The 26,121-nt window shown below is 36.5% G+C and overlaps 1 protein-coding gene across 1 annotated transcript in view; it reads left to right on the top strand.

Annotated features, from left to right (window-relative positions):
• CUBN (cubilin) overlaps nt 1-26,121 on the top strand; it is a 253,314-nt gene that overhangs the window by 215,097 nt on the left and 12,096 nt on the right. The window contains exons 59-61 of the mRNA XM_063099467.1: nt 76-293; nt 17,424-17,632; nt 25,941-26,103. Of these exons, the coding sequence (XP_062955537.1) occupies nt 76-293; nt 17,424-17,632; nt 25,941-26,103 (590 nt within the window). The remainder of the gene's footprint in view (nt 1-75; nt 294-17,423; nt 17,633-25,940; nt 26,104-26,121) is intronic.

The following is a 26,121-nucleotide window of genomic DNA, read 5'->3' as shown; positions in this document are numbered from 1 at the left end:
TTAACCTGTACCAATAGTACAATTTAATGGAAATCCAAATGGAGAACATCGGTATTAACAAAGTGTATTTCACAGGTTCAATGATTTTGATGTGGTTCCCTCTGCCTTCTGCTCCAATGACTACCTGGCAATTTATGATGGTTCTGACATCAGTGATCCCCTTCTTGGCAAATTCTGTGGTTCTAAGCTCCCACCGAATTTTAAGAGCACCAGTAACAGTATGCTTTTGGTGTTCAAGACAGATTCATTTCAAACAGCAAGAGGATGGAAGGTATCTTTCCAGCAGACATTGGGTAAGAATTGCAGACATATATATATATATCTGTTTTTCATTACTATTATTTTTCTGCTTTATTTAATGTTTTCCATTTGACTACAATTGATTTTCATTTAAGCTTAGAGGAATATGTCACATAAAGTCTTGGTTTAAAAAATGATTGATGACATTTTGATTTCTAAAAACATCAGTCAACAGATGTACCTCTTTAGCATATAAAGGCAAAGTCTGTCTACACAACCACCCTCAAATGAGACCTGAGCCTCATCTTACTACCAACGGCAAGAACCAGGTCAAGAAAGAAGACCCCATTATCTGTATTAACTGTCTTTAAAGTGGCGAAGATTCTTGGAGAATTTTAAGTAAAGACTTCATGGCCAGTCTTAACTCCTAGAAAGATCGCTGTAGTAGCAGGGTGACGGGAAGCTCGAGGACCCTACAACCTAAAAGGGAAAGAGCTTATTATAGAAATCCTGAAGGGAAATGTCAAAGGCTCCAACTAATACAGTGGGATTGGAGCTACAGGGAAGTGTAGAAATCTTAGAGATATTCAGAAGGTAGAATGCGCTGGAAGGATAGTGTTTAGAACTTGATGATGTTTTACATGAGTACGTGAGTTGAAGATGATTTCTTATAGATGATTGTTGGATGGTGGTACTTTATGAGACTAAGACCGAGGGGAAATGTCATATTTAGTTTGGGGCATTTGGGGTTGGAGGGCCCATGAGATATCTAAATGAAGATATCTAGTTGGAAGTTGACCCTTGAGAAGCAATTTGGGCTGGAGATATTCGTCTGGAGTCATCCAGAGGTAGCAGGTAAAGCTAGGTATGAGGATAAACTGACAATACTGCCCCAGTTTATTTCCACTGCATGTGAGAAATAATTGTCTATATAAAATTAGTTCAAAATTTCGAATCATTTCAAATAAAAGGTAGTTAACTGGTTCCCTGTTTATCTAATAGCATCAGTGGCACAGTCTAAGATATTTAATATGTGACTCAGCAAAGTGTTTTGATTCTTTCATTTGAATATAGATGTGATTAATGTTCTGAAACCTAACAGCTCTCCAAACAAATCCCATACTTTATGAAGACTCAGAAAGATCTGGGTAGTTTAATTGAGTCACTTTTCAAATTCTTTCTTTCTTTCTCTTTCCCCCAAAGTGGGGATATATTTCATTCTTAAGCTACAAAGCAGAACTTACCTTAAACTTCTTTACATTTGGCATGTTATTTTGTCATGCATTTATTGAGAGAAGCAATGAGAATTTGTGTTTCGAAGGCTTCCCAATAAACCCTAGACATCATGACAAGTTGTTTAGAAAATCATTTTGCCACGTACTCTACTTAGCTGTCTCAACAATTACTTGAAAGCAAGTCTCACTGGAAAATGGGGAGTTTTGCCTTAATAGAATCATGTAAGTGAAGTGGCAAAGAAAACACGGAAGGCTGTTTTGGAAGAAAAAATGACTTTCCTTTGGAGATTTTTTTTTTTTTTTAATTGGCGCAAAAGAACTTAATGTATTCTGGCCTTTAGCACAGATTTTCAAATCAAATGGTGTGTATCTGCATTTGCTCTGCTACCTGCTTTCGATTTATTAGGAGAAAGGCTCCTAATATACTCTCACATGGAAATTGCAATAGTTGTCCCCAAGCTCTGCACACTGCTCTCATCTGCATGAAGCTTTCCTGGTAGCCAGGGTTCCCCAGCCTCATGAATGACTATGTTTTCCTGAGCAACAAAGAAGACATTCTTAGACTTATTGTGATTTTACTGAACTGAAGTAGCACAGAAGGAAAAATCTTACACTGTCAGGGGCAGTGTCCCCGCGTGAGTCATTGAACACTTACAGTCAGTCGCTGTTTTCCTCTGGTCACAGAAAGAAAAGGTTGAAGTGGCGAGGGCAGAAATGGAATTTTATTACTTGCCAGCATTGTGCTACCACTGTATTTCATAAGGATGACTTTTACCTTTTTCATCTGTATAAATGTCATTAGCCACTTGGAAATATTTAAGAAGAAATTTTGACTAATCTTTATTGCTATTTTTTAATGAAAACTTAAGTACTATAATTTTGAATTGTAGTGATCTTACAAAGCTTTCAAAGCCACACATATAAGTTTACTGATACTCCACGTAACTTAAATATTGTCTTATTTCTTCTTTGTTGTTTGTGGTGAGAAAAAGAGGAAGGAACCATTAGAGTAGCCTTAATTGTAGCGCTTACAGAATCTTTTAGTTATGGATCTAAATTAAAAAACTCAGTCTTGGCTAATAGGGGATACCTTTCACCTCCACCTCATCTATTTAAAACCACCCTATCTTTCTTATAAAGAGAAGGAAAGCAACTTTGTGGGCCAGACAGCCAATTTTCATTTCCAAGGCTATCAGTCAGCCTGGAAAAGAGTATCTTCACTGAGTAAATAATTGATGTGAAGAGGAGGCCATTATAGTCTGTGACATTTCTCTTTAGTTGTATCTTGACTAAAACACTAAGTAGAATTTGAAAATTTGCTATTTAGATTATGCACTTGGCAATACTTTATGTACACCTGCTTTAATTTTTCGGAAGTTAGTCAAGAGCCTGGCTTATGTAATTATGTGATTATTAGGTAAACTGCTCCTCATGCATTTGTTATATTTGTATTGCTGGTGGGTCAGAGCAAATTTGGGGGCAATATCCCCTAGTTGCTAATTTCTAAATATGTAGTGAAATTGGGTCTCCTTCTTTTATCGAACTTCAGCAGCTAGAGGCCCATGTGCATAGGACCTAAGGTAAGGAGAAAGCCGAGCAAGCAATGCTCAGAAGCTGGTATCTAACTGGAATGCAAATTTGCCTTTCCATGTTCCCCTTGCTCTCCAACACTATGTGAATGATTGATCCTGAATGACTGACAAGCAGCAAAATGATCATACTGGGCTTCTGGAATCCATGAAACTTTGCAATTATCTGCACATCTGAGCGTTTTTCTTGACCAAGTGCCTAGCTTTTATCAGATCATCAATGGCTTCTGTGATCCCATAAAGTTGAAAAATCCATGGGTTTGGATTTGGCTGAAGTAAGCATGCTCTATGGGGCAGATTTGACAATTAAAAGTACACTTTATCAACTTCTGCTAGTTTTACTCTGCCCCTCTCTGACCAGCACAATCTGCTTCAGCCATGATTCTGTTTATGTGTGTCACACATGAAGCACTTCATGCTTGCAAACATGTTTCTAACCATCAAAGCCTCCATTCCCTCTTACTGGGCTGGTCTCCTGCCAGAGTGTTGCTCAGTCTATTTACAACATGCTCATTACATTATACGCCACACTTCTAGATATAGGATTAGATAGGGGATTTTAAGTAAATTTAATTACTGTGCGGTACCGTTGTCATTTCATTTTTTCTAAAATAACGTATTCTATAACACTTCAACCAAACTTCAGTGTGAAACACTGAACTTGGTCCAGTTAGGTGTGAGGTTTATAGGCATTTAAATCAGTGAGTTGCCAAGGACAGGAATGCCCCCTACAGCACGACACATCCCAGAAGGACAAGATGGCAATAGCAGGGACAAAGGACATCAGTGCCTGGAAACACAACTCAGAGCTCCCAGCCCACGTTCTGGGGATGAGGGCCATATCTGTCTCTTTCCACCTGGGGTATTTGTTACATGGAGAATGAGTCAGTGGCATTAAGGTCAGACTCAGAGATCTCTGCTATGAGACAAAAGCAAAAATACCAAAGCACATGTCTAACAAGGACAGACTGAATCATAGTCCAACGAAGGCAGAAAAAATGGCCAAATGTGAGGAGCTGTACACCAGGAATTAGGTGACCATGATCAAATTGATTCATATGTCATTGCCTGGTGATACAGCTTTAGAAAAGTCCTGTAACATTTTTGACATTGATTTTTATCCACTCTAAAAAGATCTATTTGAAATATTTCCACTTTCTATCTTTTAAGAACGTGATGGGAATGAAGTAGATAATTCCTTAGTTGTCAAAAAAGGAAGACTCTATGTGTTAGAAGTGATATCGAAGTCCTAAATTTCTATGAGGCTCCACGACCTGCCCCAACCTATCTCCAAGGTGGGGAACAGGTGTGTGTCATCGTTCTCAACAGGACCACTTCATGCTACAATGACTTCTTAGTCTTTCTTACTCCCTTTGCACTGACATCTAACCATCAAATCCTAAAGTACCTTTGTAACTTAAATCTGAAGTCAAAAGCTAACTTCTAATTAAACCTTAAGGCCTTGCAGAGCCCTGTCACCAATTGGCTGTATGAATGAATTAAAGAATAAGTGGATAAGTTACTCCTACTTCACAGTTATATTTTATTATGAGATACAACATATAGTATATACTATACATTATATTATGTTTAGATTCACCTCATTTTCAAAATGTAATCACGGTTTACATAGTTAAGCTGTTACACAGGGTAGTAAATTGAATCATTTTCATCCTCAGAGAATTAGGAATATTGGACCAGACTCAAGATTTGGGTCATGTGTGTTTGGTTTTTGGATCTTTGCCTGTTACCTTCACATCTGGAAAATGTCTCTCAAACCAAACATGCTAAAGAGAGACAGTTGTGAGTGATGGGAGGAAGTTGAGGGAGTTGAAAAAGGGTTCACTTGTAAGAGGGGATAGGAAAAAAAGGGGTGGGGGGAGACAGAGAAGGCTGAAGAAAGTCTGGGGCCATGGAAAATACAATCTCAACAAATGGAGAAAAATCTAACATGTCAAACTCAGACTTCAGCTTCTAGTTATTTTTAAGTTTCTCAGTTTTGGTGTTAAGTTTAAACTTTGAGAGGCATTCTAAAGTTCTGTAGCTACATAATAAAAGAATAAACTGTAAAACATTCAGTGACATTAAAAATATGTGTGTATGTGTCTCTAGGCGCCTCTTAGCAGCCTGAGATAAGCTGCCAACCCACATTACTGTTGGAAGTACAAATGCAATAAGATAGTTGAATTATAGCTCCAATAATTTGATAAATCACTGCTCAGATACCTCTCAGTTTAGCAATAATGGAGGTTATTACTCGAAAGCAACCGAGGAATGTGATTTGTCCGGTGTCTTAATGTCATTTGCTCCCTCTGATGAAGTCTGAGAATGAGATGAGTTGAAAACGTAAACCCATTTAAAGAAAACTAGACTAGGCTTATTTCCGCCCTTTTTAAGCCTTGTAACTTTCACTGGTGATTAGACTTCCCATGGGGGATGATGCAAAAGACAAGGTTATCTACAGGTTATTCTTTGTGGGTTTTATTGAAAAGGGTTTTTTGCTGAGCTGAGAATGTGGAATGGGATAAAGAAACTAACAAATGCTTAATTCACTAAAATGTTACAAAAGCAAGTAGAATGGAGTTAAATTCCAAAGCAGCAAGAAGAAAGGAAAGGTTTTTAATAAACATGTTCTAACATCAGAATCTGTGTCCCCCAGAATGACCAGATTGCAGCCCCTGGTCTTGAAGGGTAAGGCTGTACTTGGGTAAATAAAACCAGATGGTATTGTGGAGACCAAGCTGAGTGATAAAATTGAGTTAGTGGTAAGTTATAAGATAACACTTTGAAAAACATTCAAATGGACAAGAGCTGGGAAGCAAGTATTCTGCATAGCCTAGCCACACGAGCCCTTCTCAAAATGCAACCCAGTTTTGTCTCAGATAACCAGATATTTGGGGTTAAATTATTTGTAAACTAGATTCTCTATAATAATCATCACACTTAGTCAGATCAGCTTAGTTTTGATACAGTGTTAACAGGAACAGAAAAGAAAAATATCTCTGGTTAGTAATAAGAATTTTAAAACATTCTTTAGAGGGCAGGCCCATGGCTCACTTGGGAGAGCGTGGTGCTGACACCAAGTCAAGTAAATCCCGTTACTGGTCATCTTTTAAAAGAATAACCAAACAAACAAAAAAACATTCTTTGGTAATAAATGCATTGTTTAGAAATAAAACAATATTAGGTCAGCAGGATTGTGTTCTTCTCTTTGTTCTACTATATGACAAGTTTGTGAACTTTGTGTGGTGCTTTACATTCTGCTCACTGGCAAGTGATGACTTGTCCCAAAATCCCAGGGCATGAGGATCATGATCTCTTGTCACTGAGCATCCACTTGGTGCCAGATGTAGTGTGAGCCACTTTAAAGACAGAAATTATCCTATTTTACAAAGGAGGAAATAAGATTTTAAGAGATTAATGTGTGAGCAGTCAAAGGCTTTGCAAGAGGTAAAGGCAAGCTTTGAACTGGATCCGACTGCCTCCTAAACCCATGCTTTTCCTGGTCAGCCTACGTTGCCTCTGTGCCAATTGATAAAAACACCCACGGATGAAGAGAGATCCTGGGATGAGCTTCCTGAAAGGAAAGTCACAATGTTCGTATCATTTGGAGTAGAGCTACTTCTATCCACTTACATCTCATGTGACACTGCCTGCTTTCTGGTAGCAGCATGCCGATTTGTAACTAATCCCAAATAGTATACCTGGTAATATGCTCTTATTATTTACATATTGCACGTGACCGTAGTGGTCACTGGTTTCTTCCTTCCTGTAAGGCAAGGAAAAAATATTTTTTAAACAAACTCTATTATTTATTAATACTATCATATGGTATAATTATATATTTATACTATAATATATTTATAATATAAATATTATATGATCTTTATATGTATTTATATAAATATATCATATTTTATATATATTTGTATGTTTATAATATATTTAATTATTGAATATTTATATAAATGATAAATAGCATAAACTTATAAATATGATTCATATAATTATACCTATAATATAATATTATATATTTATAAATAATATAAATATATATATAGTGTGTATGTATATATATGCAGTAAAAGCTCATTATCTTTTTGTTGTTGACAGGCAGATGTTGTTGGTGTGATGGTCAAGAATTAGTACAGTTATGGGGAGTATAATTGCCCTGGAAATATAGGGACAATAAATCTCTATATATCAAAAAATCTCTAACCCCAAATTATGGCCTCCAACTTAGTAAAATTCCTTACCACAGGATTCTAACAAAATGAAGGGATTTGGATATTTATTTTCATGATGTAATCCTGATTGGTATGCTTATCATGTATTTCAGTTTACAAATTGGGGATATAAGTCACAAAGAAATTATGTGACTTGCCAAGGTCACTTAGCACGTCTCGAGCAGAAGTGGGAAAGTAATCCCTGTCTCCATTAGGTAGTACTGCTGCCGGAGTAATAAAAGTTGAAATATAAATGGCACCGTGCACAAACTAATACATCATCAACAAAAACAAAACAATTCCATTTCCTTGTTTAAACTATGATAAAAACAATTAGATACTTGGCCTGATTCCATAAATTCCACAGATTTTATACTGCAACCTATTTTTGACTACTAATTAGCATATTACCATTAATTCTGCTCTCACTAACCAGAACATTTAAAAAATTTTTGGTGACTTTTGATTTTGCAGTTGTCAATGTTGAATAAGTAAAATCATACTCCTTTTAAACAGTGTTACTGCACATAATTGTATCCTGGATTTTACAAATTAGAAAACTTGCTCTGCCTATAGAAATCTAATACTCAGGAATTAAATTTTCATAAGTAACAAACTAGTACCATTTATTGTAACAAATGTTTAGCTAAAGAAGCATTTTCTTACTAAAAAGCTACCCCTTGAGCAGTGTTTTAAATCTTTCAGAAAACATTTTATTGTTGTTCTGCTGTTTCTTTGCAATCAAGTGTGCCACGAAAGTCAACTAAATTAGCTTTGAAAATAGGTTTGTACATAGGACCAAAAATTCATTAAAAAAAAATATGTATATATACGTATATACACACACATATATACATACATATACATACACATGCACACATGCATAATATGCGTTTATAACATCGCAATTTTATAAACCAAGAAATTGATTTAGCTACAAGAAGTTCCCTTATAAACTTTGACTAGAAAGCAAATATCAATCTAATAAGAACTATGTATATTTTCTATTCATTCTTTCATTGTTTCCTTGACAATATTCACTTACTATGCAGACAATGAGCTTCCCTTTGGAAGGTGAATTCAACAAGGCTCCTAACCTTGATAAGCTCACTCAAGAAGAGAAGTCAGCAAATACTTGTAAATTCTGTATGATAACTGCTTTTTAACAGAAGTATGTGCAAAGGGCACTGGAGGCACACAAGAAGGGATCTGTGGTACTTGGGTGCTGATAGAAGAGAGGACACAGGATTGTTAAAGAATGCATCACAGAGAATGTGAATCCCTGATTATAGTGTATGGGTAAGAATGTAAGCTTTGGAGCATCGCTTCCTATGTTCAAAAGTTTCTACATCCAGCAAGTTTGACCTTGGACAGTTTACTCATCCACTCTGTTTCTTGATTTTCCTATCTGTAAAATGGGCACACTGATAGTAACTACATCATAGGGTTGTGGTGGTGATTAAATTAGAAAATCCCTGGCACTCATTTAGCATGCAAGAAGTTTTAACTATAAATACTATTATCCTGGAAGGATTAGAAACATTATTTGGGAAAATGGAAATTCTCTGAAGGGGAAAAAATATGTACAAAGTTACACATGCATCCCATTTTAGGGGGTACAGCCCAACATGCACATTGGTAATGATTTAGGGTGCAAGGTGGAAGACAATAGAAGCTGAGACAGGAGAGATAAGCCAGGGCTAGACATGAAGGGCTCTGTATCATATGCAAAGGGGAGCCATTAATTGTTTTGAGCTGGAGAGCACTACGATCTAATTAGATTTGTTTTAACAGGCACAGTCCTGCATCTGTGAGGATGATGTTTTGAAGTAGAGGTAGCATTCCAGACAGGAAAAAAGTTAGTAAAATATTGCAATAGTTTAGGCAGGGAACGAAGAGAGCAGTGGTACCAGGAAAATAAAGAAGAGGGGTTAAAGCAGAAATCCTCAAGATGTAAGATTAATAAGTCATGGTGTTCTGCTTGAACAAGGTGGTGAGGAAAGAAAAAAAAATGATCATCTTAAGATTCCTGAACAATATCTTATGATACCACTGTGCAAATAGAAAATTGTCAGAAGAGGACCATGTTTTGTAGGAGAAAATAATAAGTTTCGATGTTGGTATGGAAAATTTGGTGCCTTTAAGACATCCAGCTAAGATTCAATAGGTAGTCAGATATGAGAATTAGAAATTTGATAGAAAGGTCTGGGCAGAGACCTTGTTTACTCTTTTTTACTTTGCAGCTATGTAAGGTGGCACATATACATTTAAAATTATTATATCTTCCTGGTAGACTGACTCTTATCATTATGCAATGTCATTTTTTAATACTTCCTTAATTTCTGCTTTATCTGATTTAGTATAGCTTCCATAGCTTTCTTTTGGTTCATGTTTGCATGTACTTTGGGTTCATATTTTCAACCTTTCTCTATGCTGAAGAATATATTTGGGTTTTGTTTTGCTTTGTCTTTCAACTGGAGAATTTAATGTGTTCGTGTCTAATAAAATTACTAATATCATTAAAGACTTTGGTACTATTTGTTTTCTATTTGTCACACCTCTTATGTTTCTTTATCTTTTCTTGCCTTCTTAAAATTAATCATTTTTTATCACTCTCCTTTTAAAATTATTACTTATACATTCTATTACTCTTTTTTTAGTAGTTACCTTGGAGATTAAAATATTCGTTCTTGGCTTATTAGAATCTAATTTAAAATTAGTCCTTTTTATCATTTTATGATCAGTGCAGGGACCTTAGAACATTTTTAATCCATTTACCAACTTGCTGCCTTTGGTGCTTTTTATGTCAACTTCAAATATTTTAATTCTATGTATATTTTTAAGCATACTAAACATTTTCATTGTTTTTTACAATTATTAAGTATGTATATTTACCATTGCTATTGTTCTCCTTTTCTCCCTGAATTTCTATGCTTCTCTACAGAATCAATGTGTTTCTTTTGGAAAACTCCCTTTTATGCTTCTTCTACTGCATATTTTCTGGTAAAAAGTTTTTTTGTTTTTTGTCATTCTGAAAATGACTTTATTTTGTCTTACATTTTTTGGAATATTTTCTCTGAATATAGAATTTAGTTTAGCATTTAATTTTACTCAGCACTCTAAGATGCTACTCCATTGTCTTCTGCCTTCCATTATTTTGGTTAGAAAGTCATTGCCCTCCATTCTTTGGGCCCCACCCCCACCCCACCTTGGTCATTCCCATTGTAGACGACTGTACTCTACAATGAGATATGGCTGTTATGGTTTTTAAATTTCATGTTAGCCATTCTGATAGGTGTGTATTAATATCTCATTGTGGTTCTAATTTGCATTCCCCTAATGGTGAGCACTTTTCATGTGTTTTTTTGTCATCTGTACATCCTCTTTGGGTAAAATACCTATTCATACCTGTTGCACATTTTCTAATAGAATTGTTTATTTTTCCACTGTATAGTTTTGAGAGCTCTATTTATATTCTCAACAGTAGTCCTTTGTCAAGTATGTCGCTTGCAAATTTTTTTTTCTAGTCCATACCTTGCCTCTTCATCCTCTTAACAGAGTCTTCACAGAACAAAAGTTTTTAATTTTGAGAAATTCCAATTTATCAGTTTTTCTTTTTATAGATCATGTTTTTGGTATCAAGTCTAACAATTTTTCACCTACCCTGAGGTTTCAGAGATTTTCTGCTGTTTTCTTCAAAAAGCTTTATGGTTTTACATTTTTCATTTGCATCTATGACCATTTTGAGCTAATTTTTGTTTAAGGTCTGAGGTTTAGGTTGAAGTTAACTTTTTTTCTCTCTGAATGTCCAATCGCCCTAGCTCCATTTGTTGAAAGACTATTCTTTCTGCATTGAATTGCTTTGTCACCTTTATAAAAAATTTGATGGGCATATTTGTGTGAGTCTATTTCTGGGTCCTCTATTGTATTCCTTTGATCTATGTTTCTGACTCTCTGCCAGTATCACACTGAGTTGTTTACCACAGCTACACAGCAAGCCTTAATATCAGATGGAGTGATTCCTCCCACTTTCTTACTCTTTGTTAAGATTGTTTTGGCAATTTGAAGGCCCATGACTTTCCATATAAATTTTAAAATAAGCTTTTGTCTGCTTGCAGAAAAACCTTGTTGGGGTTTCGATAGACATTGCAGTAAGCCTATGAACCAATTTGGGGAGAATTGCTGTTTTCACTATGTTGAGTTTTCTAATCCTATACATGAGCACCTCTCTCGATTTTTTTAGGTGGTCTTTGATTTCTTTCATCATTTTGTAATTTTCAGAACATACATCTTGCATATGTCTCATTAACTATATACCTAAGTATTTCATTTTCTTTGTAATGATTATAAGTGATATTGCGTGTTTTTAATTGTGGTTTCCGCATATTCATAGTTATTACATAGAAATGTGATTGATTTTTGTGTATTGTTCTTATATCCTGAGTTCTTGCTGAACTCACTTTTTCTAAGAATATTTCTGTAGATTCTTTGGGATTTTCTACATAGATAACAATGCTATCTGAAAATAGTGGCAGTTTTATTTTTTCCTTTCCAATCTCTCTTTCTATATATATTGCATATTACTGGTGATAAGCATTCTAATACTATGCTGACACAGAGTGGTGAAAAATAAATATCCTTACCTTGTTCCCGATCTTAGGAGGAGAGCATTTAGTTTTTCACCATTGAGTATGCTGTTAGCTATAAGTTTTGTAAGTTGGGAAATTTCCCTTCTATGCTTATTTTACTGAGAGTTTTTATCATGAATGTGTTTTAGATTTTGTCAAATCCTTTTTCAGCATCAGTCAACATGATCATATCATTTTGCTTAATCATTTTTTAAATTTCAAAGTTAGAAAAACTGATTCTCTTGAAGTGCCCTGAGACTACTGATGCATATATAGAGTGTCTTCATTGATAACTAAATAATGCAAAATAAATTAATGACAGTGATAAAATTCTCTTTATCCTAATTTTTTTATATATTGTATTGCTCTTTTTCTGTTTAGTATGTTTCTTTTTGTATGTTAATTTTCTTTCTTTTAGTACGTTAATTTTATGCTTCCCATATATTTCTAGACTAAATGCACATTCTAATGAAATTAGTCTGGGTCTCAAATTAGGATATCAAAAATGAGTCAAATTGAGTGAAATTACTAGAAACAACAACAACAAAAAACCAATAAAACAACTCATTAACATCTTTTTCTTGCATAACATATGCAAGAAAATTTAGGTAAATACTGTACCTAAAATATTTTACAGGTTTGAGATTAAGGAGAAGAATAATAAATCCTTTCTACTTTTAGAGAAAAAAGACAGAACAGGTTTATCTGAAAGCTAGTTGAATTTTTAAAATAAAGTCCCTGCTTTGGGGCAGTTGTATATTTCACCTTTGAAAGTCACAGTAAGGTTTATTTTTAAAAAATTATGAAGATCTAGCTGTGCATTCCTGTGTGGTTGAAACCAAACCCTTTTGGTATGTTCCCATCTCCCTAAAGCACCACCTTTAAATGTGTTTCTATTCTGCTTCCTGTGCTTTCCTTTTGCTTTTTTCAACTATAGCCCAAAGCCACAGATGGCTGCCCAGGGAAACAGGAAAATGCCTGAAGTCAGGATAATCTTTATCTGTAAGTGTGGCTAGCCATACACCGTCTAAGTAATGGTTGTCCAGAGACAGAGATACTATCCAGAAGACCTCAATAAAATGTCAGTCACATGAATGTCAGCCACACAAATGTCAATTCTCAAAATACCTATTTTAAAATGTATCTTACTCCCCTAAAGCCTTCAAGATATTTTCTCTTGGATAGCATACTATTTATTTCTTTATCAGACTGATTCTGCCTTGAGCTTTACCCTGAAGTTTAATCACTGGAAGGAAATAAGTTAGGATTCAGTTACCGATTTTTAATTAAGTAGATCTAGACCCATATCTCACTACTTACTATGGGGTTATATTTCCAATATTTCTTGAGCCAAAATATTTTCTTTCTCTAAAGAAATAGCTCTTTTGTGTGAAATGTTTCCAATTTAAGGAAGAGGGTTAAAGTGACATTTGTTCTTGGGCACAAGGTGTGTCATTAGTGGCTCTAACACAACCTGACTGATGAGGCAAGTGCTGATGAATGGGAGTTGTCTAGATGGTAGAAAATGTGTAGCAATGAGGAAGATGATGGATTTATGATGGCAAACATATCAAGGTTAAAATATACCATCAGAAAAAGGTGATTTCAAAATACTGATACAGTAAATATGTATTATTTTCTGTTGTATTGGACTCTATTTCATAGCCATAGACTTCTCCCTTGCTCTTCCTGTTGTATCCTGTTACCATTGACATACAGAAGTAGTAACGTGGTAATAACATTTTTGGTAAAGATTGCTTCTTTTGTTAATATTGATCTTTTCATTTTCCCAAAGACACATATGCTTACTTTTCCTTTTTTGCACAGGAGGAGCAGAAGCATAAAGCAGTTGTACTGTGTTTAACCCCTGAAGTGGAGGAATTAGAACAATTACCATTTCCTGCACCACAAAAACACCTATTCAGTCATACTGTGCTCACATCAATTATTTGGCTATTTCGGCTACGATTATCTGATGATAATGTTAGTTCTTTGTTTTCTTTATTCTGTGTGTATATTTAATGAATTCATCAGTGTACTCTATTATAGTTTGATAACCCAAACAAGCTAATTGTGTTTACTAGTTTGCTGCTACCACAATGATGCTACATAAATCATTCAAAATTCAGTGGCTTATGATGAAAGCATTTATTTTTATCACTTATGGGTCTGCAGCCTGGCTTGCCTGCCTCAGGCTGCAGGTCGGCTCTAGAGTTCAGGCTGGGGTCAGGTCTGCTCAGCATGAATCCACTTTGTTTTTGGAATAGCAATTACCCGGGGCATGATCTCTTAGTGGATCATAGGAGCACAAAAGGCCTAGCCAACCCCCCCCCCCCAAAAAAAAACCCTTAAATGTTTAAGGCCTCTGCCTACTTCATGACCACTAATACTCATTGCCTCAAGCAAGCCATATGACCAAGCCTAACATCAAGTGGATGGAAAAATGTACTGTGTCCTCTTGTGCTCTGCATAGAGAGGGACTAAAGAATAACTGAAGAATTAGGAATCAGCTAATCTACCAGTCAATCTCTGGCAGCACATGCCAACAATTTAAAGATTCTTGTTCTGGGGTTTCCTGGAAGGAGTGTGTGTCTGCCTCATGACATTATCTTTATTACAGTAATAGTAGCAGTAGCAGCAGTACTGTATAATAAGTGTATGTAATGGCATCACTGCACTCAAGTACAATTGTCATTCTGCCTATATTAACCTATTAGCAATAATTAATACACAAGTGGTGATGAAACGTACAGCTTGAATTTTTAAAAAAATAACAGGTAGTTTTTGAAGCCAGCGTGTTAATAGTATATTGCCCAGCAACACCATTTTCCTATGTACAAACTACCAACTCTTCGCTGTCCCCTGCTACCTCCAGCCGCATCATGGCAATATCCTTCTAACTGGTCTCTCTCCTCGTGTGAAATGCTGCTGCCAGATAAATGTTTAAATCAGACCTGATTAGAAAGTACATTCTGATCCTACCACTTCTCTGATCAAAATCTTTCTTTCACGTGGATCTCCATTATCTACACAATAAAGTCTAAAGGCCAAACTCTACAATCGGGCATTTGAGGCCCTCTATACAATAGCTTAGTCAACTTTTTCAATCTTAATTCTTATTATTTCTTATTTTCTCAAACCTATTGTTTTCTCAAGCAGAATTGTGCTTTCCTATGCATATAATGTAAATTCTTATCCATTTAACCTTTGGTCATGAGATTCTTTCAGCCTGGAATTGCCAATCCCAATCCTATTTCTACATGATATTGTCCTATTTATCCTTCAACACCCAGATCAAATGCCACCTCCTTCTTGGAACATTCTAGATCCTCATAGCCTGAAGTAATCTCCCCCTTGTTGCCAAACTATAAAACTTTTCCTGCCTTTTTAATGACACCTCTCATTTTCTAAATCGTATCACCATTATTTATTTATGTTTTATCACTACTAGTGGACTGCTGTTCATTTTTCCCATTTCAATACTAAATATACTTCCTTGAATATTAAAATGATATTTAATAAATAAATAAATTCATCAATTCATTAATACTCTAATTATTCTTCTTTGCTATGCATACCAATAACCTTAAGTGGTTTCGTTAAGTAACAATTAGTCCAGGCTGGAATAAAAACTGTTCAAATTCTAACTCTTTTTTCTAGTTTCCAGGCTTGTTTCATATGAGAAGAATCATTAGCAACATGTAGTACCACACTGCATTCCTTAGGCTTCAGAAGAATTTTGTTATAGATGCTAATGACCTAAAAAGAAACTGAGGCCAAATACATATAGCAAGGATTTATTGAGCCAATATGTTGTTAGCAACGGGGGTGGAGGGGGGACACATAGATCAGGTCGCCCCGAGAAATGCGTTCCAAAGAGGGCCCGCAGAGCTTGGCATTTCATAAGCACAAGCAGGGAGGTGGAGGGGGGGAATCAAAGTAGAGAGGGAGAAGGGCAGCCCTCCTACTCACTTCCTCAGTTTTCCTGTTTGTTGTATATGATGTACGGATCTGGGCTTGCTAATAGGTTACATCCTACATGCAGGAATCTAGGACAAGGGTTACAAGAAGTATCTTAGGTTATTTTATGGCTGTTATGTCTGCTTCTAAGCAAAATGGTCTTGTGATAATATTTTCCAGGACAGATGTACGTAATTGCCAAATCTTCCAAGGCATTATAATTTAGCTTACCTGGTCACAGCAGAATTTTTTGTTATCGGTGGATGTATCAGGGACTGGACCTTCGGAAGCATATCGACTCCAGGAAATGTGACTGTGCAAATACTCTATAATTTTATCTGACTTAGAAGTTACAGACACGGCAGCCTGACCTATTAAATAATGCGCCTATACCAAAAACCACTCTGCACATTTGCTATCCATTTGACATGTAGCCAGAGTTGAAAAGGGCTGCCATTTGTTAGAGTTCCTGCCGAGATCCCAGTACAAAATCTTAGCGCCCCCTAATGTTGAAAGCGATCTTTTCAGTGTTAGCAGATACGTAAATAGAATGAGACAGATGGAAAGCCAATACCAGTGAAATTTAACTTTGGAAGTAGTAGTGACCTGTATTTGTGTAGAATGCAAGCTTCACGAATGTTCCTTTGAGTACCTATTTAATCCCTATCCCTACCAGAACTATTTTGAGTTTAATTTATCCTCACTGTTTCTTTTGAAATTATCAGTAAGTTTTTCTTCCTTTTATGCTCTTCTTGAGTTATTTCTGAGGCATCTGCTTAGGCTGTGGAAGAGACAGAACTAAATCCTATGCTCTGAGATTTTTGTTCTGTGTTTTTTCGTAGTAGACCATTTAGTCATTTTGAGATTATCCTTTATCTCTCTTTTGTATTTTTATTCCAAATGACAAAATTTTTATTTTAAAGTAGGCTTTTTTTCCCTCTCTCTCTCTCCAAAAAAGTTTTCTTCTTCAGCTTCCCCACCTTTTTATTGGAAAAGAAAAAGTCAGATATAGATTGTGGTTTAATATAAACTAGACTGCTGTGTTAATTGCTTCTCGACCTCTTTCTACCAGACTAATTAAAGGTTTGTTGGGAGCCAATTTTCTTGGGGTGTTGGGTAAATTCTTTGTAAATTCAGTTTTCAGTCTGACAGCTTTCATAAAAGCAGAATATAGAAGTAAAACATGTTCACATTTTCCACAAATTTTATTATTCAAAATACTTGATTTTGTATACAACTGGATTTTTCAAGATTAGGAAAGGCTTTAATAAATCACAGCAGCGGTTCCAGAAATGCACATAGAACCAAGTGTGGTTACCCACTTCTCCAGGCAACTGTGTAGCTATGTGTGAGTGAGAAGGAGGGACTGCAAGGTCAGTGACAGGAGCAGAGAGGGAAATAAATAGTGCAGGACTTGAGGCAAGAGGAAACAACCTGCGTGTAACAGAAAATAGAAACAATGTTCTTGTTAAAACCCTCCAGGTGAAATTTTAAATCTACTCTGTTTGGTCTGCATAGTAGTGATGTATCTTTGTTTTAATGCAGGGCCTCAGCAAGGATGTGGTGGTTATCTGACAGGTTCAAATAATACATTTGTCTCTCCTGATTCTGATTCCAATGGAAGATATGACAAGAATCTAAACTGCATGTGGTTTATAATTGCACCTGTAAACAAACTCATTAAACTCACCTTCAATTCATTTGCTCTGGAGGCAGCAAGTACTTTGCAAAGATGCATTTATGATTATGTAAAGGTAAGGCTATTACATTTCTTAACAGAGTCTACTAATCCCAGATTTCAATATAGTATATTCCAGTTTATACCATAGAGGAAGCCCTGAAAATCGTGAGAACTACTGCTTTTTAAAATGACATTTTCTTCAGTGATGGAACGTGTGGTATTATAGATGCACTGTCTTCATATCAAGTTATTATTTAAAATGAATGACTTAAAAATATTGTATGGCTTTTAACATTAGCTTTAAGATTCCCTGTTCATCAGTGCCTTGTTAAGAGATGCTCAATGGGAAAGTTGGTTTTATAGAGATAAACACTCAAAGGACCTTTGGCAAATCCTAAAATAAATGACAATGTCTGTGATGCAAATAATCACCCCCTAATTTGTCTATTTCTTAAGTTTATATATTTACTTCTCATATTACCTTTAGATTTGCAAAATATCTTAATTCTTAAGTCCCATTAAAAGTAAATCAAGAAAATTTTCTGTTCAATTTTTAATGACTTTCAAATTAAAATATTGTATCTATCAAACCAGATAAATTCAGATTACAAGTGTTAAGTAGATCAATCAGTATTTACTACTACACTCTCAGGGGATAATAACAAGGACGGCAAGATTTCTGTTCATGTGGAACTTAAGTCTGATCCGAAGATTAAGGGGAGACACACACAAACCCACAGTGAACAACTGAGGATAGTAAAGATCTAAGTGCAAATTAATGCATTAGATACAGGTTTAAGCAATGTGCAAGTTTAAAAGGAAGGCAAGTTCATGATAATCTGGCATGATCAAGACTTCATAGAGTGAGGAAAAACTTAAGTCTGGAGAGAACTCTAGGCAAGATGAACATTAAGAAAAAAAGGGCATAGAAGTTGGAATGTGAATGTTCCTGAAAGAGTGAAGACACTGGCTTTATTGGAGCAGAATATTACTAAAGAACAGCAAAAAATACGACTGCCTAAGTAGAGAAATATCTAGATTATGAAGGATCTGGAAAGTCAAACTAATTTGCTTAGATTTTATGCAGCTGAAAACAAGGGAGATTGAAGTTTTTATAATGAGTGAAGTGACGAGAGCGGTATTTGAAGAAAAATAACCTGGAATCAGCATTCAGCATGGATTGGAAGGACAGGAGTCTAGAAGGGCTCCAGGGAGAGGTCACTTTTAGGTGAGAAGGGCCTGGAATCAGTGGAGATGGCAAGATCAGTGCAAGAGAAACATTTAAGTTCTAGGATTGTCTTAAATTTTACAGGAATTGGTTTTAAAAGAAAGGGAAGGAAATGTTATAGATGGAATACACATTTGAGCACTTAATTATATACTTATATTTTTACGGTGATAAGCATCAAGTCTAGGAGACCAGAAGAATTGTGCTATTAAGAGGAGACCGTAGTTTCGGTGATAGTAAGACAGACAAGTGGGATTGCAGTGGGCAGAGAATGGAACAGAGCTCCTGTAAGAGGACAGCACCATGCATGGAGGGGAGGAGGCAGCGTGGAGCGAGACAGCTGAGCTCTCAGTCCAGGAAAGAAACCCAGGGAGGCAATGGAAGAGGCAAGAAAAGAAACAGATGAGCCATGAAAAAATTGTGGAAACCAAGAATGTGTGGTGTCACTGAAGTCAAGAGGGAAGTTCATTTACAAAGGATGGGTGTTCAGTACTATTAAATTGCAAATTAGAAGCCAGGAAAGGTTAAAATGAAGAATGGGCTCATTCCATTGGATGACAACCATTTTAATAAAGTATTAGGGCAGAAGCCAGATCAGAGGAGTTCATGAAAGATTAGAGATAACAGGGAATGTCAATTCAGGTTGAATTCTTCTTTTCTGAAATAAGATCGAATTGGCCAGAGCAGCCCTGAAGGTGATATTCAAGATTGTTCAATTTTGCTACCAGACAAATTTCCTAATCTCCCTGATTCCTCATCATTTCATCTATTTAAAAAAAAAAAATCATATAATAGTACCTACCTTGCAAAGCTGTTTTAAGGATAAAAATAGTGCCTGCTAGAGTGTTCAGTGCTGTGCCTGACATATAATTTGTAAACAAATTTATTTCCCTTTCTTCTCTTTGAGTAATTTCAAATAGGCATGGAGACTGTGGAGCCTTATTTTTAAAAATATTTAAAATAATTAATTTACATATAAATTATTTTAAAATTAAATTCATGTAGGACGTATTGAGTATGGTCCTGCTAGGAGGGGGGTTAATTGGATTTACTCTCAAGATCCATCTTTATGGAGTGGAATTTGATAATGTCATTAAAACAGCTTGTAATTATCTGAATTTCCTCAAGTCATTTAGGAAAGAAGCAGCAATGTCAAAAACAAGGAGTTATTTTCAAGCTTGAAAATAAAATATCCTTTTTTTCCCCCTAAAGAAATTCTGTTCAGATCCACGCTTGTTTTTTCTCTTGGGAAAGAAATTTCCCTCAATTGGCAACTTTTCCAACTTCTAGTAACCTGGCAGATCAAAAACCAGTTCTTGGAATGTGAAGTTTGAAGGTTTCTTTATTAAAAGATTCTCCATGATACATGAGACATTTGATCCCTTTTAGATTGTTTCTTAGATATTATAATCAAATCACTTTTTAGAAAACCTAATTTAATTCAGTTCTCTAGGTAGACACATGAGTAAAATCATACCAATCCCAGTATTCATGCATAATTGTGTCACTATTGTTTTTAAAAGAGTGGACTTAGAGAATTGAATTAGTCCATTTCTGTTGTTTATAACAAAATACAGAGAACTGGGTGATTTGTAAGAAAATGAAATTTATTTCTTACTGTTTTGGAGGCTGGGAAATCCAAAGTCCAGGGAACCCATCTGGTGAGGGTCTTCTTTGGTGTTGACTTTACAGCAACCCAGGAGTCTCACATAGTAGAAAGTGGCAGAACAGAGAAAGACAGATAGCTTCTCATGTCCTCTCCTTTAAAGCCCTCAGAACCATGCCCATGACCACCATTAAACCATCACCTTAATCACCTCTTCAAGGCTCCATCTTTCTATTATCATAATAGGATTTCCCACCCTCAACAGGTACAGTGAGAATTAAGCTTCTAGTATATGAACTTTGGGGGACACAATTCATTCAATCCACAGCAAGGGTCATTACGATTACTTTAGTACATGGTGAATTGTGTATTTCACTGAGTGGTTCCTATTGAAATCAACATCACATCCACTCCATAAAGAGTTACTTGGCATAATTATGTGCCAGGCATTGTACCTGGCACTGGAGATATAAAGAGTTGAAGACACATCTCAAGGAGCCATCATTACAATGGAGAGACTTTACTGAGTAAGCACGGGAATTATTATATGACATGACAAAAATGATAAATATGAGCAACTCAAAAAAGGAGAGCAGGAGGGGGTCTGTTTGACTTCATCTGGGGGCCGAGGAATGTCCTCCTAGATGGGATGGCTGAGCTGGGTTTCACAAAGTGTATGGAAGCGTGCTCCCCTGAGTTACCCTCCACAAAACAGAGGAGCGTCACCAAAGCCTGCTTCCTGTGGGAGGCTGGCTATCTAAAAGGAGGAGGAAAGGAGGGTCTGGGAGCTGAGCTACATAGTCTAATGCCCGGCTTCTTGACACCAAATGACCGATCAGTTCAGTCACTCGTGTGCTGAGCAGTGAGTGAGGGGGTCAGGAATGTGACCCTAACTGACTTTCTCTGCTGGGGAAATAAGGAACCAGTGGAAAGGAGATTTCCCAGATTTTCTAAGATTTCCCAGATTTTCCTCAACTTGATCAGTTCCCCCTTTCATAGCCAACATTTTGTAATGCTTCCTTTCCCATCTGAAGTGAAAGTTGTCTATACTAAACCTACCCGTACAGATAATTTCAAAAAATCAATATAACATACTCACTGCAATGATAAGGAGAAATAAAAGGGAAGTGTATAAATTAGTGCATATTACCACACTGAAATACTCTGAAACAACTATGCTAAGTTTCATGATAATATAGTCAGATTCTTCTTATATGTGGAATTATGGTAAATGTAAAAGTGTAAATTTAAGCAAATATGAGTGGGTTTTATTTGCAATTCGAATGCTAATAACAGCATCACCCTCTGCAACACAAATTTCCAAAATGGTGAGAAAACACAAAACAAGTGGCTGAGTACATTCAGACCCGCATACCAGCCAGCTGCCAAACAAACAAACAAACAAAGACTTAGTACAGTTTTTGTTCAACTTACACAGTAATTGCATTCCTGGTAATTTGGTGCATAGTGAAACTGTGCGAAAATATTTGGGGGTTTATATATAGAATGGATTTAGGTTCTAGGATCAAATAATTATGAACTTTTTTGTACACAAATTTCTGACAGGACATTCAAAAGTTATGAAGACATAGAATAAATCTTCATTTTGCAAAACTGTCCTGTGAATTGCAGGGTGGAATTCCACAGTGTGGCTTCTAAATACTAAATGCCATTTAGAGCTCCATATTATTATGATGATCCAAAAACACCATACTTGTTCAAAACACTCCCAAGAGGGTGTTACTGACCTCAGTGAGAACCTCTGTCTTAACCCACTAGGCTTAACCATTGGGTCTGTGGTCAGCCACTGGAAGCAGGGGCTTTCCATCTTTGGGGAAAAGATTATCAGTCTTTGGAGGCATCAGGTTACTATCTTTATGAGGTAGTACCTACTATTCACTCATTCATTCATTCAGTTATTCACTCAGTAAACGTTAATTTGAGTACCTACTGTATTCCAGACATTGCTCCAAGCACTGAAAAAAAAAGCACTGAGATTAAAAAAAAAAAAAAAAAAGTATGAAAATTCCTGCACTTATGGAGCTTATTCTAATCACTGCTTCTTTGTGCTTCTAATCCCTCTTCTTTGTAGCTCTTCCTGAGACCACTGGGACTAGTATAACTTTTTCTTCAGAGGATTCTGAAATGGGTCAGAGTTAAGCCCCAAACCTGAAAAATCACTTTCAGTTCTCTTTCCCAGACGAAATTATGCTCTGGCACGTTGTCCAGCAGACCCTATCAGAGGTTCTGCACTCAGATCAAAGAATTCATGAAAATACTTTTAAGGTGCAACACGGAGATGCTCTAATTAAGAACATAAAAATTTTTCTAATATCAAATTCTCAGGAAAATATTAAAAGACATAGTCCTAAGAATATTAATGTCTAAAATTACTAAGTTAAATTCGAAAATAATTAAAGTCCAATGTCAAAGTCTATTGCCCTTTTGCAGTAAAAATTCATAGAAATTAAAATCTAGAAATTTCCTTTCCCAGTTTCTTTGGCTGCTCATGTGGGTATCTGGGTAAACTACCCGATCTCGCAGTAGTTGTAGCACAAACTGTCTTCTACTGAATTATTTGTGTAATTCCTTCAGGATGTTAAGTAGATTCTAAAACTTTTAAAGATTTTTAAAAGTTGAGAAAACACAAAATTCTTCTCAGCACTTACCCATATCCACAAGACTTAGAACGTAATTCAAGCTCTGGTCTAAAGCAGTTATGCCAAGAAACAATGCTCCTAGGATACAATATGTTGCTGTGTAGACTGTGCAGGTGCTCAGGGCACCACTTATATCCCAGTCCATATAGGATTACCTGCCCAGAATTATACCGGGCACTGCCTACAACACGCTATAGCAACCCTGCCAAAGTCCATAGTGGAGATTTAGTAGTATCGGAGAATGGGAGAGTGGACAGAGAAAATCTTGGCTTTGACACACATGTATTTAGGAGCCTATGTCAATTGTCCAAAGGCTCTAAGTGGTCCGTTTCAACTCAGTTAGGAGAAATCTTACTGGATCAGTGAATGTTCTCTCGTTTTTGTAGCTCTGGAAGGTCTCTACCTGACTCCATCAACTAGCTTCCTCTGATACACTTACATTCGTTTATTGTAGCAGTTATTTTTCCTGTTTTATATACACACACACACACACACACCATGTATATATTCGTGTATTTATGTACGTGTATTCATATGTGTGTATATGTGTATATATGTATATATGCAAATATATGTATATTTAATTTATGTAGCCTTCCTCTCACTAGTCCACGAGTATCTTGAAGGTGTAGAAAGTGCTTTATACATCCTCGTATACATAGGACCTAGCATAGAGGCCCAGCACACAGTACACAGAATAAAGATGCTTGCTAATATGAGTGCAATCATAAAGACAGCAATTGCTATCATGAAAGTTTAACTTGTTTACCAGAAAAAGTGTGCTATCTAAAACTTGGCAAATGTACTCTTCTGTAAAATAAGGGTGTTAGATTACAAAACTCTTGAATCTTCTGGCTCTAAATGAACTAAAAATCTTAAGTAAGAGAGACAGTGCCATCTAGTGGTAAATTCGTTTTCATTTTTCTTTTGAAATGACTGTTTTTAACCATTTCTATCTATCTTATATAATCCTAGCATTTAAAAATAATGTCAATGGTCATGGCTGTTATTAATTCAATATTTGGAGTGACCCAAACAGATATTCATTTAAGAAATACAGTGAAGACTACTGAGATAGAAAAAACTTCATTTTCTAGGAATGTGTCGGAGAGAAATCCAAGCCCCCAGTATTTCGACAGGTGTTTGTGAAAGCTACCAAGATTGGGAATTGTTCTGGGTGCTGGTGACACCACAGTGAATAAGTCAGACAAAGTCTCCCCTACCGTGAGACTTACTCTCCTGTTAGGAGAGACCAGAAAACACAAATAAGCAATAAATATATGTTTTGATTATAATAAGAAAACAAAACAGGATGATGCTGGGGGAGAGGGCAACACTAGACAGGGTTGACCTCCCTGAGGAGTGACATGTGAGTGGAGCTCCCAAGTCAAGGAGTCATGGGAAAGACCACTCTCTCCTGGCAGAAATCGTCATGTGTGCAGAGGCTAGGCCAAGGACCCTCCTGGGCTGGAGGAGCCATGGGAAAGAGGAAAGTAAAGGGTCTGAGAGGAGACACAGGCCAGATCAGGGCAGGCTTGCAGTTTGTGGTAAAGAGTTGGGACTTTGCTTTAAGTGCTGTGGGAATCTGCTCATGCATCTTAGGCAGGGCAGGGGCATTATCTGATTTAAGTTTGCAGCCACGCGGGAAGCTTGGTGGAGGATACTGTGGCTGTTCTGTGGGTAAAGGTAAAGACTGGTGGTGAGAGCAATGGAGATGGAGTCTTTTGGGGTATGTTTCAAAGGCAGAATGGAGTAGATGTGGCAGTAGTGGCAGGGGAGAGAAAGGAACCAAGGACGACTGAAGTTTTAGGCTTGAGTCATTTTCTGAGATAAAGAAGGTGTGGAGAGAACAGTTTTTGGAGAAGTGGATAATGGGAGAGGGGAATCAAAACACTTACTCATTTATTAGATATATGAGCGCCTTTTATGTGCCAGACACTCTTCTAAAAACTGGGGACATAGCATTGCAGAAAACAAAAATCTATGCTTTCATGGAACTTGCATTCTTGCCATAGGAGAAGACACTAAAATAAACAAGTGAAATATACGGTATGTAGAAGGTAATACTTGCTCTGAAGGAAAATCAGGCAGGAAAGGAGATGGGGAATGTTGGGAGAATTTACATAAGGGAAAGCCTCACTGAGTCGGTGACATTTGAGTAAAGACCTGCAGGCAGGTAGGAGAATAAATTCTGTGGATATACAGGGGAAGGGCAGTCCAGGCATAGGGACCAGCAAATGCAACAGCCAAGAAGCCAAAGCAGGCCTTGCTCGCTCAAGGAGTAGAGCAGAGAGAGTGGAGACAGTAAAAAATTAGATTGGAAGGATCAGGGGTGGGAGAGGAAAGCAGATTCTGTTGGGTCTGGAAGGCTATTATAATGGCTTTGGATTTTATATTGAATGGATGGGAAGCAGTTAGGAGGGTTTTTAGCAGAGCAGTATCCAGCTCTGACTTAGATTTTCACAATATCCTCAGGTTGACATTTGAGAACAGACTAGAGTGGGACAGGAGCAGAATCAGGCTGCTCCATGAGGAGGCTTCTGTGCTAATCCAGGCAAGAGATTGTAGTGGCTTGGACCAGAGTGGTCGTGGGAGCGGAAGTAAAGATAACAACGGGTTTGCTGACGTTATGACACATTATATTTTAAATCATTTATTACTTTCCCAAAGAGAAAAGTATGTAAGGCATCATACCAGGTTTTTATTGAAAATGACTATAATATTATTTATTAATTCAATTGCATTTCTGTTTCTAAATTAAGACTAGGTCTAAGAACATCAATGTAAAGATTCTTAATCCTGACCTATTATGACTTCATGCCCAATTTAGAATAAAAATGCAACTTCTTCATGAATAATGGAGAACTAACAGACTCTCTCTTTTCAGTTATATGATGGAGATAGTGAAAATGCCAACTTGGCTGGAACATTTTGTGGTTCCACCGTACCTGCTCCTTTTGTCTCTTCTGGTAACTTCCTTACGGTTCAATTTGTCAGTGACCTAACTTTAGAAAGGGAAGGATTTAATGCTACATATACCATCGTGGACAGTGAGTAAATTGAGACAT

Source organism: Cynocephalus volans, chromosome 6 (genome assembly GCF_027409185.1).
Source record: "Cynocephalus volans isolate mCynVol1 chromosome 6, mCynVol1.pri, whole genome shotgun sequence".
NCBI lineage: Eukaryota > Metazoa > Chordata > Mammalia > Dermoptera > Cynocephalidae > Cynocephalus > Cynocephalus volans.
This window is presented reverse-complemented; position numbering and strand designations above follow the sequence as displayed.